Source organism: Lissotriton helveticus, chromosome 7 (genome assembly GCF_964261635.1).
Source record: "Lissotriton helveticus chromosome 7, aLisHel1.1, whole genome shotgun sequence".
NCBI lineage: Eukaryota > Metazoa > Chordata > Amphibia > Caudata > Salamandridae > Lissotriton > Lissotriton helveticus.
In genome coordinates, this window is record NC_136068.1 from 1,755,587,275 (window position 1) to 1,755,604,891 (window position 17,617).

At 46.9% G+C, this 17,617-nt stretch overlaps 1 protein-coding gene across 3 annotated transcripts in view; it reads left to right on the forward strand.

Moving 5' to 3' along the window:
* The window catches only part of LOC144770734 (sialic acid-binding Ig-like lectin 13), a 767,717-nt gene that overhangs the window by 280,284 nt on the left and 469,816 nt on the right, over nt 1–17,617 (forward strand). For all 3 annotated transcript variants that reach the window (XM_078655472.1, XM_078655474.1, XM_078655473.1), the window contains one exon: nt 10,537–10,833. In XM_078655472.1, coding sequence (XP_078511598.1) covers nt 10,537–10,833 — 297 coding nt within the window. The remainder of the gene's footprint in view (nt 1–10,536; nt 10,834–17,617) is intronic.

Here is a 17,617-nt window from a genome sequence, read left to right on the forward strand (position 1 = left end):
CGGGGCGCGGCTAGAGATATATAATTTTTTTTAACCTAAATTACTCAAAATCCTCTGGAGCACATATCTTGAGACATAGCAAAGGCACATCGGGCTACCAGTCCCTACAATTTTGCCAAGTTTGGTGAAAATCCATTCAGCCGTTCGAGCTAAAAGTGCGACCGACCGCCCTATGGAAATTAACATGGGGAAAACACGTTTTGGGACCCCCTTTTATCTCGGCCCCCGCTTGACGAATCCCCCCCAAATTTTCAGGGAATGACCGGAGCGCCGCGAAGCAAAGTTGCTGAAAATTTCAGGCAGATTCCTCCACCGACGACAAAGGTTTTCCAAATAGAATGTTACGATTTCCCTATGGAAATCAATCCTAACTATAACTACCTACTGGCGACCGCCAGTAGGTAATATATATATAGTGGAGTGAAACGCGTCATCTTTTCATTTATTAAATCGCCATTCTGCAACTCACTTGAGGATTGATTGATTCCTGGGCCGGATTGTCGCTGCACTTAGTGGGGCTATTTGAGGTCTGAAACTTGTGTACTCCGCCGACCATTGACGGAGCAGGGGCTGTTTTCTTCATATATATATATATATACACAAGTACCTCCTTTACGAGAAAAGAGTGGAAGCCACAGCGGGGGAACATCAAAGAGGCCACTTTATTTCAATAAAATACACATGGCAGGCAAATGCATTTCGGCTATTGAGCCTTCTTCAGTGCCCGGTAAGTATATCAGGAGGCGTGCCCAATCTCCAAGGAAGTATGTCCCGCTCTTTGCTAATTGGCTAGCACCATATCACACCCCCTCCAAGTGGAAACACCGCCCTTACTGCTGACTATTGTGTAGTAACGGACTGCAAGTCCCAGAATGCACTATTCCGATGCTGGGGCCGGCGAGTCAAGGAGATGGACACGGCCACTATCCTGATGTGTCCATCTGAGCAAAAGTACCCCCTCGATTCCCCTCACTGCACCAACCTTCGGTCCGAGAGTCAATTAGGCGAGGGCCCCAATGTCAGTGCATCAGGCCCAGTGTGAGGCAGAATTGCCTCAGCATCGCTTCTCTTCTCCCCGGAATGTGAAGGTGGGCTCTGGACAATCCGATACCTCGGAGAACACCACATGAGCAGCCGCAGCCGCCCACACCAATGAACACCAGAGCCAACTTGCGATGCTGGGGCTTCCAAAAGCGTGTCACTGGCCAACACGCTGAAAATATCCACGAGTACCTCCTTTACAAGAAAAAAGTGGAAGCCACAGTGGGGGAACATCAAGGAGGACACTTTATTTCAATAAAATACACATGGCAGGCAAATGCATTTCGGCTATTGAGCCTTCTTCAGTGCCCGGTAAGTATAGCAGGAGGCGTGCCCAATCCCCAAGGAAGTATTTCCCTCTCTTTGCTGATTGTCTGGAACCATATCACACCCCCTCCAAGTGGAAACACCGCCCTTACTCCTGACCATTGTGGAGTAACGGACTGCAAGTCCCAGAATGCACTATTCCGGTGCTGGGCGATGCTGGGGCCGGCAAGTCAAGGAGATGGACACGGCCATTATCCTGATGTGTCCAACTGAGCAAAAGTACCCCTTCGAGTCCCCTCACCGCACCAACCTTCGGTCCGAGAGTCAATTAGGCGAGGGCCCCAATGTCAGCGCATCAGGCCCAGTGTGAGGCATCGCTTCTCTTCTCCCCGGAATGTGAAGGTGGGCTCTGGACAATCCGATACCTCGGAGAACACCACAGGAGCAGCCGCAGCCGCCCACACCAATGAACACCAGAGCCAACTTGCGATGCGGGGGCTTCCAAAAGCTTGTTACTGGACAACACGCTGAAAATATCCACGAGTACCTCCTTTATGAGAAAAGAGTGGAAGCACCAGCGGGGGAACATCAAAGAGGCTACTTTATTTCAATAAAATACACATGGCAGGCAAATGCATTTCAGCTATTGAGCCTTCTTCAGGTCCCGGTAAGTATAATAGGAGGCGTGCCAAATCCCCAAGGAAGTATGTCCCACTCTCTGCTAATTGGCTGGAACCATATCACACCCCCTCCAAGTGGAAACACCGCCCCTACTGCTGACCATTGTGTAGTAACGGACTGCAAGTCCCAGAATGCACTATTCCGGTGCTGGGCGATGCTGGGGCCGGTGAGTCAAGGAGATGGACATGGCCACTATCCTGATGTGTCCAACTGAGCAAAAGTACCCCCTCGAGTCCCCTCACCGCACCAACCTTCGGTCCGAGAGTCAATTAGGCGAGGGCCCCAATGTCAGTGCATCAGGCCCAATGTGAGGCAGAATGGCCTCAGCATCGCTTCTCTTCTCCCCGAAATGTGAAGGTGGGCTCTGGACAATCTGATACCTCGGAGAACACCACAGGAGCAGCCGCAGCCGCCCACACCAATGAACACCAGAGCCAACTTGCGATGCGGGGGGCTTCCAAAAGCTTGTCACTGGCCAACACACTGAAAATATCCACGAGTACCTCCTTTATGAGAAAAGAGTGGAAGCACCAGCGGGGGAACATCAAAGAGGCTACTTTATTTCAATAAAATACACATGGCAGGCAAATGCATTTCAGCTATTGAGCCTTCTTCAGTGCCCGGTAAGTATAGCAGGAGGCGTGCCGAATCCCCAAGGAAGTATGTCCCACTCTCTGCTAATTGGCTGGAACCATATCACACCCCCTCCAAGTGGAAACACCGCCCCTACTGCTGACCATTGTGTAGTAACGAACTGCAAGTCCCAGAATGCACTATTCCGGTGCTGGGCGATGCTGGGGCCGGTGAGTCAAGGAGATGGACATGGCCACTATCCTGATGTGTCCAACTGAGCAAAAGTACCCCCTCGAGTCCCCTCACCGCACCAACCTTCGGTCCGAGAGTCAATTAGGCGAGGGCCCAATGTCAGTGCATCAGGCCCAGTGTGAGGCAGAATGGCCTCAGCATCGCTTCTCTTCTCCCCGGAATGTGAAGGTGGGCTCTGGACAATCCGATACCTCGGAGAACACCACAGGAGCAGCCGCATCCGCCCACACCAATGAACACCAGAGCCAACTTGCGATGCGGGGGCTTCGAAAAGCGTGTCACTGGCCAACACGCTGAAAATATCCACGAGTACCTCCTTTACGAGAAAAGAGTGGAAGCCACAGCGGGGGAACATCAAGGAGGACACTTTATTTCAATAAAATACACATGGCAGGCAAATGCATTTCGGCTATTGAGCCTTCTTCAGTGCCCTGTAAGTATAGCAGGAGGCGTGCCCAATCCCCAAGGAAATATGTCCTGCTCTTTGCTGATTGTCTGGAACCATATCACACCCCCTCCAAGTGGAAACACCGCCCTTACTCCTGACCATTGTGGAGTAACGGACTGCAAGTCCCAGAATGCACTATTCCGGTGCTGGGCGATGCTGGGGCCGGCGAGTCAAGGAGATGGACACGGCCACTATCCTGATGTGTCCAACAGAGCAAAAGTACCCCCTCGAGTCCCCTCACCGCACCAACCTTCGGTCCGAGAGTCAATTAGGCGAGGGCCCCAATGTCAGTGCATCAGGCCCAGTGTCAGGCAGAATGGCCTCAGCATCGCTTCTCTTCTCCCCGGAATGTGATGGTGGGCTCTGGACAATCCGATACACAGGGCTTAATTTGAGCCGGAGCTTGCCGGTGCTTAGCACCGGCACCTAATTATCAGGGCCGGGTCTATTACGCTGTATTAAGTGCACCTGTCCTGCCGTCAGTAATTGATTTATGAGTTGTGCCGCGTGCGTGGCACTGGCACTGGGCTGGCACACACAGAGAGCATGTGCTGAGCTGCTGTGTCACTTAGTTTAAGTTTTACCATACCGACGCGTCATACTGGTTGTTGACTGTGATGCAGACAGTAAATTGTAAACACTTACTGTCAGTGACGTGACTGACGATGATTCTCAATTTCCTCCTCTCTGTCTCAAGAATTCCTAATGCGGATCAGGCCCAGTGGGCGGGACACTGTAGTAGTTGTTGTGTTGGGTTGGGCAGGGCTTTGCTGCCCTGGGCTGGTCGTCTTCTGCGGGGGTTGGGGCTGTGCACGGCAGAGGCAGCGACGCATGCGCAGATTTTGAATGCGCGCGCATTGACTTTAATTTTGCTTCGGCACGCCCGCCCCAGCATACCCGCACCTCTCCTCGCCACCGAGTATCCACCTTTCAAAGTGTCGGGAGCTGCTTGGATGACGTCACGATGCTGCAGTATATAGCTCTGCTCACCATGTGAGGGGCCAGGCGAGCAAGGCATGGCGTAGGCCGGCGGGCTATAAAATAAATGATTTAAATCTGCCGCAGGTGATGAAACAGCAGGGCAGGGCCTGGCATGCCGCAGGCGCCGTGACGGTGATTACTGGTCACAGTCCAGTGGTCAGGTAGGTGTTTTAATCATTATGTTGAAGCACTTGAATGGTCTACCCGGGAGTCTGGTCATGATGGCCTGGGCTGGGTAGGCTGGCGCCGCGCCGGCGGCCAAATCGAATCATGATTTAAAAAAAATTAAGCTGCGCAGCCTAGGTGAGGCAGGTCAGTCCAGGTCTGTAATGGTGGTAAAGTGGAGTAAGGGTGTATAAAAGTTAGAATGGTTAGTGTTAAAATGTTTTGTGACCTGCCATAGGCCCAGAGACATGGTTTATCGTTTATTCTTCGGAGTAGCAAAGCCTCTTCTGCTTATCAACCGCTGCCTCCCCTAACAACTGCATAATTATTTCACGATTTTCCTCCAGTGCATGGCAATTTCTAGGGATTCGATATATGCCTTGAAGTTGACTTCGCAGTAGCTTTGTAAACCTGCGGATCTATCTTAGCCTCTTTGTCACTGAACAAGGGTCTCCTTCTCTTCACATTTACTGTAAGACTGCCCCTCCTGCTAATGTTCTCTAACTCAGGTGTGCACCCCTTTGGTTCCCTACTCACCCCTGCGTTTCCCTGCCTCCCCCTCCACACCCCCATAGGATGTCTCACTGTTCCTAGTACTGGAGTCTGTTATGTGCACATTATGCACAATTCTCTGCAGAAGCTACATTAACCCACTGAACTATCTCAATCCTATAATCGCTGTTCCAGTGCTGTTTTCACTGTAACACAATTCACCCACATGCGGTAACTGTGCTAATGTGTTCGGCCTTCATACAGACATGTTTTAGAGATATAGCTCTGCTGTGTATTTCTTTGGTGGGCAGTATTGTCACCCTGGCCTCATCATTCACTCACTTTGTATTAGCAGACATTTTAAAAACACTTCACGCCCCTTACACATTCCCGCACATCTTTCGCGTGGTGTGTACTTCAAGAGCTCTCTGGGCTTGTTCATTGGAGTCGTGGGGTGCATCCAGGGTCAACCCCCCTCTCCTGCCAAATTGATTCTTGAACACCAACATGTATTCTTTTTAAGCGCCCTAAAAAACTACCCGCTCACTTGTCGGGTAGATGTTTTTTCTTGAGCTGCTTTTAAGTGCACTGTTTCTGAAACACTTTCGCCAATGTACACCACTTATTACTGCTACTCGCTGTACTTATGCACAGAAGCACTTGCTGCACGTTTCTAGCTGCACGCTTCCTGTGAAGTTGGTAATCGCACTTATGCAACCTGAAAATAGTCACTTTGAACTTTTGTGAAACGACAGGGAAGAGGGGAAAAACAAACGCTTCTAAAGTGATTGGTTTCATTTTTATTCGAAAACATTTTGAAGTTTGATCGGACTTGCCACTAAATGACTCCACACTGTGGGGCATAATATCAAGGGGTTTTATCTCCGCTTTTTTGGCTTTAAAAGCCAAGAAAGCGGAGATAAAATTATCTCCCTATTACCTAGCTGTCGCTAACACCAGTTAGCGACAGCTAGTAGGAGATAGCGACCATCTTGGGCCCCACTTTGCATGTCAGTGATATTTATCACTAATGACATGCAAAGTGGGCGTGCCAAGATGTTAGCGACTGGAAACAGTCGCTAACATCGCTATCTCCTATTACCAACTTTTGGAGATATTCGCGCTAAGCGCGAATATCTCCAAAAACTAACACCTGCCCTGAGCAGTTCTTAGCCATGTTATTCTATGGGAGACGGATAACATGGCTAAGAGCATTAGCTCGGTAATGCATGAATATCGCTGACTTTTCAGCGATATTCATGCATTGCGGCCGTTTTTTATCGCATTTGCGATAAACCTTGATAATAGCAAGGTTTATCTGCGATAATTTCTGACGATGCTTAGTGTTAAAGAATTTGTTGCTAAGCATCGTTAGCGATAAATATCGCTTAACGTTGGTAATATGCCCCTGTATTCGCTCTCATGCAATTAGCCTTTCAACTTTTATTTAGATGTATATTGGTCACAGTCACCGTTGGTAAGAGTATTCTGCTGACAAGTGCTTTGCAATAATTTCTGATCATCAGATGGGTTTACATTTAATTTTAATTCAAATTACATTTTAATTCCAGTTGGCCTGGAAAAACGTCAGCCTCACTGGTGATCCCAAATAGAAAATAAATGCCACCTTTCAATTGGCTAGAGCCGCCTTGCTCTGAAACAAAAGGTCTTCTGTGGTGAGTGTTATGAGAAAGAAGAATTCAAATATTTGCGGGCCTGGTTTGATGATCATCACGATCATGTTTTGTTGCCAATAGTAAGGCACTGCAGTGGCTTTTGTTGAGCAGTTGCGGGCCGGCCCGGGCTGCCTGAATAGATGATGATCAGTACGGGATTCAGTTTCGTTTCAGGGCAGGGCACGGTCATCAAATCTGTGGGGGTTGGGCCCGGCTCTGTGCGCGGCAAACAGCTTGCGCAGATTTTTTCTAATTGTAATGCGCGCCAAGATAGAAGGAGCTACGTCTCCGGCCTTTTTATCTACATTTCATATATTTAAAAAAAAATAGTTTTAAGAAACAAAAAGAAATTCCCCGATGGCATCAGTTTATAAGACAGTGTCCTTAGGATACACGTGGACCCCAGCAGCACCTGTTGTTACAGGAGTCGCCTGTGGGACATAGGGGCAGCTCGCAGCGCTGAAGCATCACACAGTGGTTTTCCGAGGGCGGACCCCCTCCCAAGCAGTCACTCGTGTCTCTTACGGGCACCCAGTCTCTGCAGTGACTCACTCACATCACCATTATCCCCCGCATCCAGCTACATTTGGAGGATAATTGTGCAAGGGCAGCTGCTTGAGCCTCTGGGAATGACAGGTGGTTTATAGTTTGCTTCACATGCAGTGTCGGTCTTTCATTTTAGACTGAATGCTGGGTGTGCTCAGAGGTGAAAGAGGCGCTATTGTGAGTTAGGCGCTTGTTTTTAAAACCATTTCTTCACCTGCGAGTCCTGCCCCAATTTGGGGGAAGCGTAAGATTTATTATCGGAGTTCCAGACCCTGCAAGACTGATGCCTCCACCCAGCCCGACAGGTTATCACTCCACTTCCTTCTTTGTTTGGGCTGCGCTGGTGCTGGGGAGCATGAGTGGTCTCCTGGTCTGCACTCTGCACTCAGCAGCAGGGCTCAACCAAAGACGGCCAAGGCTCTTTGCTAAAATGGCCTTTCAGCCAGAGCTCCTGTGTAATCCTGTGTGACTGAGGGTGTAAGGGTGAATGCTTTACCCCAGCCTCTCTCACTTACCCTTGCGCTGTCTTATAGCCTGGCATTCACTGCTTTGCCACCACACCCCGCATACCCACACTGGCTCTGCTCAGCCTCTCAGGCCCGCTCTCACCACCGTCCGAGTCATCGTGGCCCCACCCCGTCGGGCGATGATGGATGATTTTGGCACTTGTGCACACAGTATGTTCACATGGTCAGGGTCAGGCTAGTGCACAAGATCAATGCGGTGTGATGTAAATTTGAAAGTGCAGTCCAAGTTATACTGCATAACTCCAAAGCCACTGTCTGTCACATATTAAACAAGAGGTTAAAAGTTGCAGTGCTAGTACGGTAAAACCACAATGAAAAGGCTTCCTTCCTTTCTATAAGAAGTGTTGCACTTGCACCCTCAAATAAAGTGATTGGTAATAATGCAATACATGAGGAAGTGTTTTTTCTATGTTTGTTCTAGACTGCTTATAAACTTGCATCTGACCTTTCTGCTGTTGAAATAAATGTTGACCCCTGGTAGTGAGTCAGGTACAGGGCCCAGGGCAGGCCAGGCGGTACTATGGCCAATCCCTCCTAGCCGCAGATATCTAAGTGCTGAGCGGTGGGAAAAGTGTATTATAGTAACTAACCAAATAAACTCTTTTAAAAACTGAGTAATAATTATGGTTCAAACATGCTAAATCACAGAAATTCAGCGGATATGGTATCCAATGCACACATTGCCACACCATAACGTTATCCATCTTTCAGAAAACACAAACACACCTATTTTAAAATCACACAAAAAAGAGACTGACTACTTAGAGTAACAAGGAAGGAGACCACAGAGGTGACTGTGAGAGCCGTGGAGAGGGGGGATATATCGACACACTAGATGGAGGGGAGAGTTAAGGGATGCGCAGTTATGTGGAAATGGAAACCTGAAGGGACGTCAGGGCAATGAAAACGATGCAGAGCGATTTTGGAAAGGGAGGGAAATGCAATTAGAGGTGAGAGAAATGCAGGGATGAGCCAGAGCAGACTGCAATGGGAGGGAATCGATGAGGTAAGAGGCAGTCGGGAACACATGAAGCAGGGGGTGGGTTTGCAGGGGACAGGGTGGGTGCTTTATGAGGAAGAGAGGTAAGGGGGAAATAACGTTGCTGCGATTCTTCCTGAGGGAGGTGGACAGCTGAGCAGTGATGGGGCAGAAGTGTGAGGTAGAATTAGCCAGACGAGGAAGGCTCACTTGCTGGAATTCGGATCAGCCAAGTATATATTATCTCTGACTTTTAGCAGTGGCAGTTCAAAATGTGGGTGGAGCTAATGTAAGTAGGTGGAGCCAGTGGAGGAAGTGGGTGGACCCAGAGAAAAATAGGTGTGGCCTCCGACAAACATTTGAGCACCTGCACTTCATATTTTACAAATTAAGCACTGCCGATACCTCGGAGAACACCACAGGAGCAGCCGCAGCCACCCACACCAATGAACACCAGAGCCAACTTGCGATGCGGGGGCTTCCAAAAGCTTGTCACTGGCCAACACGCTGAAAATATCCACGAGTACCTACTTTACGAGAAAAGAGTGGAAGCCACAGCGGGGGAACATCAAGGAAGACACTTTATTTCAATAAAATACACATGGCAGGCAAATGGTAAACATCACTTACAACAAAACTTTTACAACGCACTACCATTACAACGCAACCATTACAACGCAAACTATTACAACGCATTGCTCTGGGGGGCGCTATAGGATAGGGAATAGGTTAATTTACTATCCAATAACCTTCCCTAGTGTCCACGGGGACTGGAGTTGGAATAGTAAATTAAACTACTCACTATCCAGCACCTAAAAGCACTATGCGTTGTAATGGTATGCGATGTAAAAACCGCGTTGTAAAGGCAGGCGTTGTAATAGCCTGCGTTATAACGTCATACATCCCAGGCAAATGCATTTTGGCTATTGAGCCTTCTTCAGTGCCCAGTAAGTATAGCAGGATGGACACGGCCACTATCCTGATTTGTCCAACTGAGCAAAAGTACCCCCTCGATTCCCCTCACCGCACCAACCTTCGGTCCGATAGTCAATTAGGCGAGGGCCCCAATGTCGGTGCATCAGGCCCAGTGTGAGGCAGAATGGCCTCAGCATCACTTCTCTTCTCCCCGGAATGTGAAGGTGGGCTCTGGATAATCCGATATGTATATATATATATATATACATATATATATATATATCCATAGCATGCGTCCCATAGAAGCCCGGCCACGTCCACCTGATGGGACTGGTGCAATGCAGCGGGCACGTGTCCGGTAAATAATGTAACATGTAAAAGCGGCACCTCACAAGTTGGTGAGGCACAAAGAAGATTGAACTCAGCATACTGCTTAGATTAATTTATTTTCGGCAATGAGTTTCAACCTCAAAAGGTCTTCGTCACGGTCTCATTTACATATTGTGCCATATCCACCATAGAAATAGCATACAAGTGAAATACATGAAGAAGATACTGCCATAAAATTTCACAGAAAACATTGGGGTGCATAAAAAAAAAAACGATCTGACTAATTAGTCCTAGTTTATATAATTAATCCATAACAGAATTATTATCAAAATAAAATAAAGATGACCAATTTGTAGACATGAAAAACAGCTGTAAATAAACAATCAACTATAAAATCCAAGTATCCTAATCAGAACAAACATTTAAAACCCACTCGAGTTGATACATCATGATATGATAACCAAGTGGCCAACTTTTATAGCACATTCTTCCTGACAGTTACCATTTTTTCTTCCTCAGTTGTGTTTGGTGGCTAAACCTACCTGATTTGATTTTCATAATCTCCCAATTTCTTATTCTAAAATGTTGGGATGTATGATTTTGTTATCTGGACGGAGTTTTTTATGTAAAAATAAAATTTGCATTTTGATTTCTGTCTCCTAGCTCTTCAGGACACGCCGGAAATCTCTCTCCGTGATCCGGTGATGGAGGGTGAAAGGGTGACTGTGCGTTGCACGGCGCCCGGGAGGTGCTCCGGCACAGCCCCGGAGATAACCTGGAGCCCAGAGTCAGAGGTGAAATATCGCGAAGACGTTTATAATACGGACGGCACCAGAACCTATACATCTACTATCACATTCATAGCCGCGATGGAGCATAACAACAAACGCCTGTCATGCACCACATACTTTCCAGCTGTGAGGAAATACACCAAAAGCAGCGTCTCTCTGACTGTTGGCTGTAAGTACCACCTTTAACCATTGCACAGAAAAACAATCTCATGGGATGTTAGTTTGATTCAGATACGACTAGGGTCACGACCTCTTCCTGTTTGTTACAGAAGTGGCAAAAGCCGTGATGCAGGCTTTTATCAGTGTCAGAGACACTTTTTAAAAAAAAATATGTATCCACAATCCTAAAGTTGAGAAACCTTTTAAAGAATAAATAGCAGATGAGCAATATCTTAAAAAGTTGAGTTTTGAGGAAAAATAGAACAAATTGAAACCAACTTTTACAAGCAAATTCGCCCATTGTACCTGCAAATGAAGCTATAGCAAGTTGTGAAGATAATAAGCTTTTCAAAACTTTAGCGGAGGAATTTGAATTTTCAACAACACATTTCAAACATGAAAGAACATGTTTTAGGAGTAAAAGGTAAGCGTGCACCAACACCAGCCAGCAAAGACGGATAAGAGAAAGTGTCTGCAATCACCGACAAGAGCATCTTTTTTTATGAACACTTCTATTTCACTGCACTTTTTGTTGTGCTGCATCTGAAAGGACCCTGGGAACAAGGACATGATAAAAGGAGAAGAAAACAGAAGAATTACATGAAAAAAGAGAGAACATTAAACCTTGTCAGCCCAAAGTGCGGGTATGTATGGGGGAATATTTACTAATCGGTCAGGCAGCGCCGAGCAGCAAGCACTGCGTTGTGTTAAAGAGAGAGCAGAAATGCTCCATATTTACAATAATATGATGCATTTCCGCTCTCATTGTGCAGGCGCACTTTGTGCAGCTACTGCCAGGGCGAGCACCATTGCACCAAAGTACAGGCGTGCCTGCATTACAGGGAGCATTGTTATTGTGCAACAAGGGACTCCTTCCTGCACAAAACAATCAATGGAGGCATCATTCTCTTTCTGCAGCACACTAGGAAAGAGGAAACAACTAGGAGAAAAAAAGATATGTTTTCTCGTTAGGCCTCACTTGCTAAGGCAACGGATTGTGATTCAATCCCAGGTTTTCTAGATTTATCAAAATCTGGACTTGTGCCAAAATCCATGGGGGATGTGTGGGAACACCCATGGCCCTCCCATGGAACACCTCCAAGCGCGAAATTTAAAGTATTGCAGCTCAAATAGCTGCAGTGTCTTACTTTCTTTCAACCCACGCAAAGCCACACAAAACAGGCCTTGTGTGGAGTTGTAAGTTTCAAATAAGCCTTTGTTTTGCCCTGTGTTGCCATGCAAATGTGACACAGCGGCATAATAAATCTAGGCCTAAGAGCACAAACTAATCAAGGGTTTCAGGGCCCTCATTGTGCTCTATTGTAGCACTACACCAAACTCCAATTACTTACCTTCTTGTCACTAACAATCATGAGTGTTCACAATAGCTCCAGGAGTGCAGGCTCAATGCCAGACTTTCAGTATAATTCATTTTCACTGAGGAGTTGAACTCAGCATCTGGCCAATATCGCCCTGGCTAAGCAAAGAAGCAGGAAAGTCAGTTCTAGATTCAAAAAGATCTGTTTGTCAAGAGTCCTCTCACCCTCAAACTCCTCTCCAACTTACTGTTAATGCTACGATGAGGAATTTCGAAACACACATTCTGGAGAAAGTAGAACATTATTTTCCAATACATTTGTAATCTAACATGTTCGCATATGGCATGAAGATGTACGTAGTGTATATAGGGGTTGATTGCCAAAAGCATTTATGAGTACAGGACGCAGTGCTACATGAGTACTTTTTTAGATACACTTCTATGACTTTGTGAATCGCCCCTAAACATTCAACAACTCATTACTAAAAGTGCAAAGAGAGCAGAGTCCTCTCAATTTGTATAAAATGTTTATGTATATTCATTTAATAATCCTATTTTAGAGGCCAATTCACAAATAGTTCTTGAAAGGAATGGAGGTCAAATGTATTTTTTGCTGTTTTATATAACACAAACTCGACCTGAAGGTATTGGTGCGCTTTTCATAAGCGCAACCCATTCATTTTCTGCTAGGCGCACGGGGAGATTAAGTGATTTGCACAGAATGACCGGATGTTGAGCTGATGCCTAGACTCGGACCTGGTCCCACAGTCACAAATTCCGTAGCGCTGGCTGTTCCGCCAGCAGGCACATAGCATTACTCACAAGCGGTTTCAAACAAACAAAAAAAGACAAGATTTACTTTTTTGCTTCACAAATAGCTGCCTCCAAAAATACCCCAAGAAAGTTTTGTAAAAATCTTTAAAGCATTCTTGCAGCCAGAGGCTCACAAACAAGTCATTCTAACCTCGCTGTTGCTGAAGGAAACCTATCCCTATTTTTTCACACTAAAGTATAAAAAATGTGCTCGAATTTGAATTGGTCTGTGGAACACCTACCTCTGAGGCCGAATTCTAACCCTTCTCAGAATAGAGATTGGTTGCTGCTTGAGCCATTCGAAGAGATCCTGCTAGCAGATTCTGAACATATAATTCTAAAAGTCAAACCTGGATCTCCTCTTGAACCCTACCCCCCTTTCTGCTATCAAAAGCACTTACTGCAATCAACCTGCAGATGAATGCTATTCTTAATTTATCTCTAGAACAAGGGTGCATATTATCAAGACAGGCGATAAAATTATCGCTGTTTTAGCGGCAGAAAACTGTCGCTAAAACGGCGATAATGGGTTTGATAATATGCTCTATGGAATTCGAATTGAAGCCCATGTTAAATCTTCTTCACATTTAACATGGGATTCAATTGGAATTCCATAGAGCATATTATCAAGCCCATTATCTCCATTTTAGCGGCAGTTTTCTGCCGCTAAAACAGCGATAATTGTATCGCCTGTCTTGATAATATGCCCCAGGGTGAGGTGCCTTTCATTTGGAAAAATCCACTTGTGGTATCTTTTTAAAAACTCAATGCCAACCCGCTCACTTTGAGGAACTATAGACCTATCCCCCTTCTCCCTGTCCATGGGAAGATGTTGGCACCTCTGGTGAATTGTTAAATCACCAAGCATGTTCAGCAAAAAAATATCGTTCATTCCGCTCAGTCAGGTTTCCGCGCAGGTTTCAGGACTGATTTGGCCCTCTTGAGGTCACTGAATATATTAGAAGGCATCTTGACTTGGGACGAAAAGCAGTTTTTTTTATTACATCTATCTGCCGCATTCAACACTGTGTCCAATAAAGGATCATTTACAGAGACTGGAGAAGTCAGGAATAGTGAGCAGAGCCTTAGATAGGCTTTGCTCCTATTTACCCAACAAGCAACAAGCAGTTTTTCTATTTCCTTTCATCTTCCAGTTCGGAGACTTAAGTTGTAGTGACCCGCAGGGCTCAGCATCAAACCCTACTATCTTTAACATCTTCATGGCCCCACTAGACCTGATATAACAAAGGTGATGTCTGATAATAGTATCATATGTACTATGTTGGCTTTTCAACAGCTCAGTGACACAATGGTTGACAATTTTCAGGGCTGCCTCACTGCTGTTGCGGACCAGGTGTACAACAGTTATTTACAACTTCATTCTAATAAAGGAGAAATGTTAGTGTTTGGTACTCCTTTCCCAGTCGATGCCTTGAGACTCTGGCCTCCTGAGCTGGGGATAAAACCCACCCAACTGTTGACAAGAATCTGGGGGTGTTTATGGATACAGCTTTATCATTCAAACCCCAGGCGCAGGCCACTATGGACCTGGTCAGTGTGACTGCTCTCCTTCCGTGCAGCTCCACCATTGAGGGTTGCCTCCTGATCTCACTCTTGCATGGTGTTTGAGGCCCTTCTCCACACGCAGGTTCCTGCCTGTGCTTCATCCCTTGTGGTCCAGTGGAAGAGCACCCTGCTGTTCTGCTTCTACCTCTCTTGCTTATTTTTTTCATGCCCTGTTGACTCTTTTCCTCTGTGCCCTCTTTTTTCTCTTCTCTTTCTGTCTTTTTCTTTTGTCAGGTTTCTCCTTTCTTTTGCCTGCATTTTCCCCTCCTGCTGCTGCCTCTGTTAATGTTAAAAATGATTTATAAAGTGCACGTACACCGGATGGTTTCATGGCGCCATAAGGCTCAGAGAATGTTAACGGACAGCTTTAGTTATAGGCTTGTGCAAATAGCCACGTTTTGAGGGATTTCCTAAATTGCATTAGCTCAGTACAGGAACGGATCTCCAACAGGAGAGTGTTCCACAATCTAGGAGCAAGAGTGTCAAATCTCCAGCCGCCCTGACAGACTCGTTTGAATACGGGGATGGTGAGCAGTGAGAGATGAGCAGAGCGGAGGTTCCGGCACGGGGTGTGATGATCACTCCAAACGCAAGGGTCATTTGTAGGGTTTGAAGTGGTCATGCCATTAGTCTACACTTTTTTTATCACACTTTATTGGTGACCATGGCACATTATATAACATACATACAATACATCAGAGACAGTCTTTTCCTTTTCTTGTTTTTCCATACATTTCTATAAACCATTAGTCCACATTTAATCTAGGATGTGCCCCTTCACATGGGTGGGGGAGGAGACTTGTTGTGTAAACTTTAAGTTAGTGAGGAGGCCAGTTAGCTCAGCAGATTGAGGTCCTTCAAGGGGGTCTTTGTACCAGTAGTTAAGATCACCTATAAGGTGGACCTTAGCGTGGTCTGTATCGAGTTTCACCATCTGCTCGCTAAGTAAGTGGGGAATGTGAGCCATCTGATGTGGGGGCCTATAGACTAATACAGAGACAAAGGTGTCCATGGTGGAATCTAGTTGGATTACTATGTTATTCGCCTCATTGAGAGGGAGGGAGGGCAGGGTACTGAACCTGAAGTTGGTGTTGATAATGGCTGCGACTCCCCCTCCCATTTTACCTGAAGAGCTGTTGGCATATATAACATAATAGTTAGAGGGAATAGCTGCCAGCAAATCTGGAGCGGAGTCTTCAGTAAGCCAAGGTTCTGTCAACAGCAACAAATCAGGTGTGTCAGTGAGCAGGAGAAGAAGGATTTCCAGCTGGTGTTTGACAAGGGAGCTTGTGTTGAGGTAGTAAATTGACAAAGGCCTAGACTGGGGTTTAACCAGGTGAGGCGAGTCCTGTAACAAAGGTGGTAGGAATCTGTATTTCTGGGAAATCGCGCCTTTCGAATAGGATTCCCTGCTCCGCTAGTAAGACCTGTTTTTCAGCTCCCAAAAATAGGAGGGGGGAGCGCATCAGTTTTAGTGTTTTCCGAGTAGTAGGTAATGGCTCGGGCATACTGCCTGGGCCCTGGGTCTGGATGGGCGTGGACGGGCAAAGACGGGCTTGTCTTTGGCGCGCCCGCTGCGCGCCGCCGCTGCCCTTCCGCGCTGCTGGCTGCATTTGACTCCGGTCCCTGCCCACAGCTCCGCCCTCTCGCCACCTGATTGGCTGTTGCAGGGGAGTCACTCGGGGCAGCAGGGAAGCCGGAACAGCCGACTTACACACAAGTACAGTAACTTGTATTTGTTTTAAAAACAGAGAAAACACAGTAAAATTCTAGCAGTGCAAATTTCTTTCCTACAGATTAAAATTTAGCTTTTTGCCAGCCTAAGCGATCCAGTCATTCGAGCCTAATGGGGATCTCCCACGCTGCTAGCTGTATTTCACTCTGGTCCCCGCCCACAGCTCCGCCCTCTCGCCTCCTGATTGGCTGTTGCAGGGGGAGTCACTCGGGGCAACAGGGAAGCCATAACAGCTGACTTACGCGCAAGGACAGTAACTTGTATTTGTTTTAAAAACAGAGAAAACACAGTAAAATTCTAGCAGTGCAAATTTCTTTCCTACAGATTAAAATTTAGCTTTTTGCCAGCCTAAGCGATCCAGTCATTTGAGCCTAATGGCGATCTCCCGCGCTGCTGGCTGTATTTCACTCCAGTCCCTGCCCACAGCTCCGCCCTCTCGCCACTTGATTGGCTGTTGCAGGGGGAGTCACTCGGGGCAGCAGGGAAACCGGAACAGCCGACTTACGCGCAAGGACAGTAACTTGTATTTGTTTTAAAAACCCAGAAAACACAGTAAAATTCTAGCAGTGCAAATTTCTTTCCTAAAGTTTAAAATTGAGCTTTTTGCCAGCCTAAGCGATCCAGTCATTTGAGCCTAATGGCGATCTCCCGCGCTGCTGGCTGTATTTCACTCTGGTCCCCGCCCACAGCTCTGCCCTATCGCCACCTGATTGGCTGTTGCAGGGGGAGTCACTCGGGGCAGCAGGGAAGCCGGAACAGCCGACTTACGCACAAGGACAGTAACTTGTATTTGTTTTAAAAACACAGAAAACACAATTCTAGCAGTGCAAATTTTTTCCTACAGTTTAAAATGTAGCTTTTTGCCAGCCTTAGCGATCCAGTCATTCGAGCCTGTGGCCTCTGTCCCCTCCAGTGTGTCTTTCTAGCTGTCCCGCCCTCCCCCATTCCCTACTTAATGGCAGCTGCTGCGCTGCAAGAAAAGCAAGACCACTGACTTGGTCAGTGTCACTGCTCTCTCCACTGCGCAGCTCCACCACTGAGGGTTGCCCACTGAGCCCTGAGCTCACTCTTGCAGGGTGTTCGAGATCCTCCTTTACCTGCAGGCTCCTGCCTGTGACTCATCCCTGGTGGTCCAGTTGAAGAGCACTCTGCTCTTCGATTGTTCTGCCTCTACCTCTCTTGCTTTTTTTTCTGTGCCCTCTTGCCTCTTTTCCTCTTTGCCCTTTTTTTCTCTTTTGTCCCTGTTTTTGGTTTTTTCGCATTTCTCATATAGTTTTCCTGTGTTTTTTCCCCTGCTGCCACCATGGTTCCTCCCTCCCTCCAGTGTGTCTTTTCAGGCTCCCAGCTGACTCGCCCTCCCCC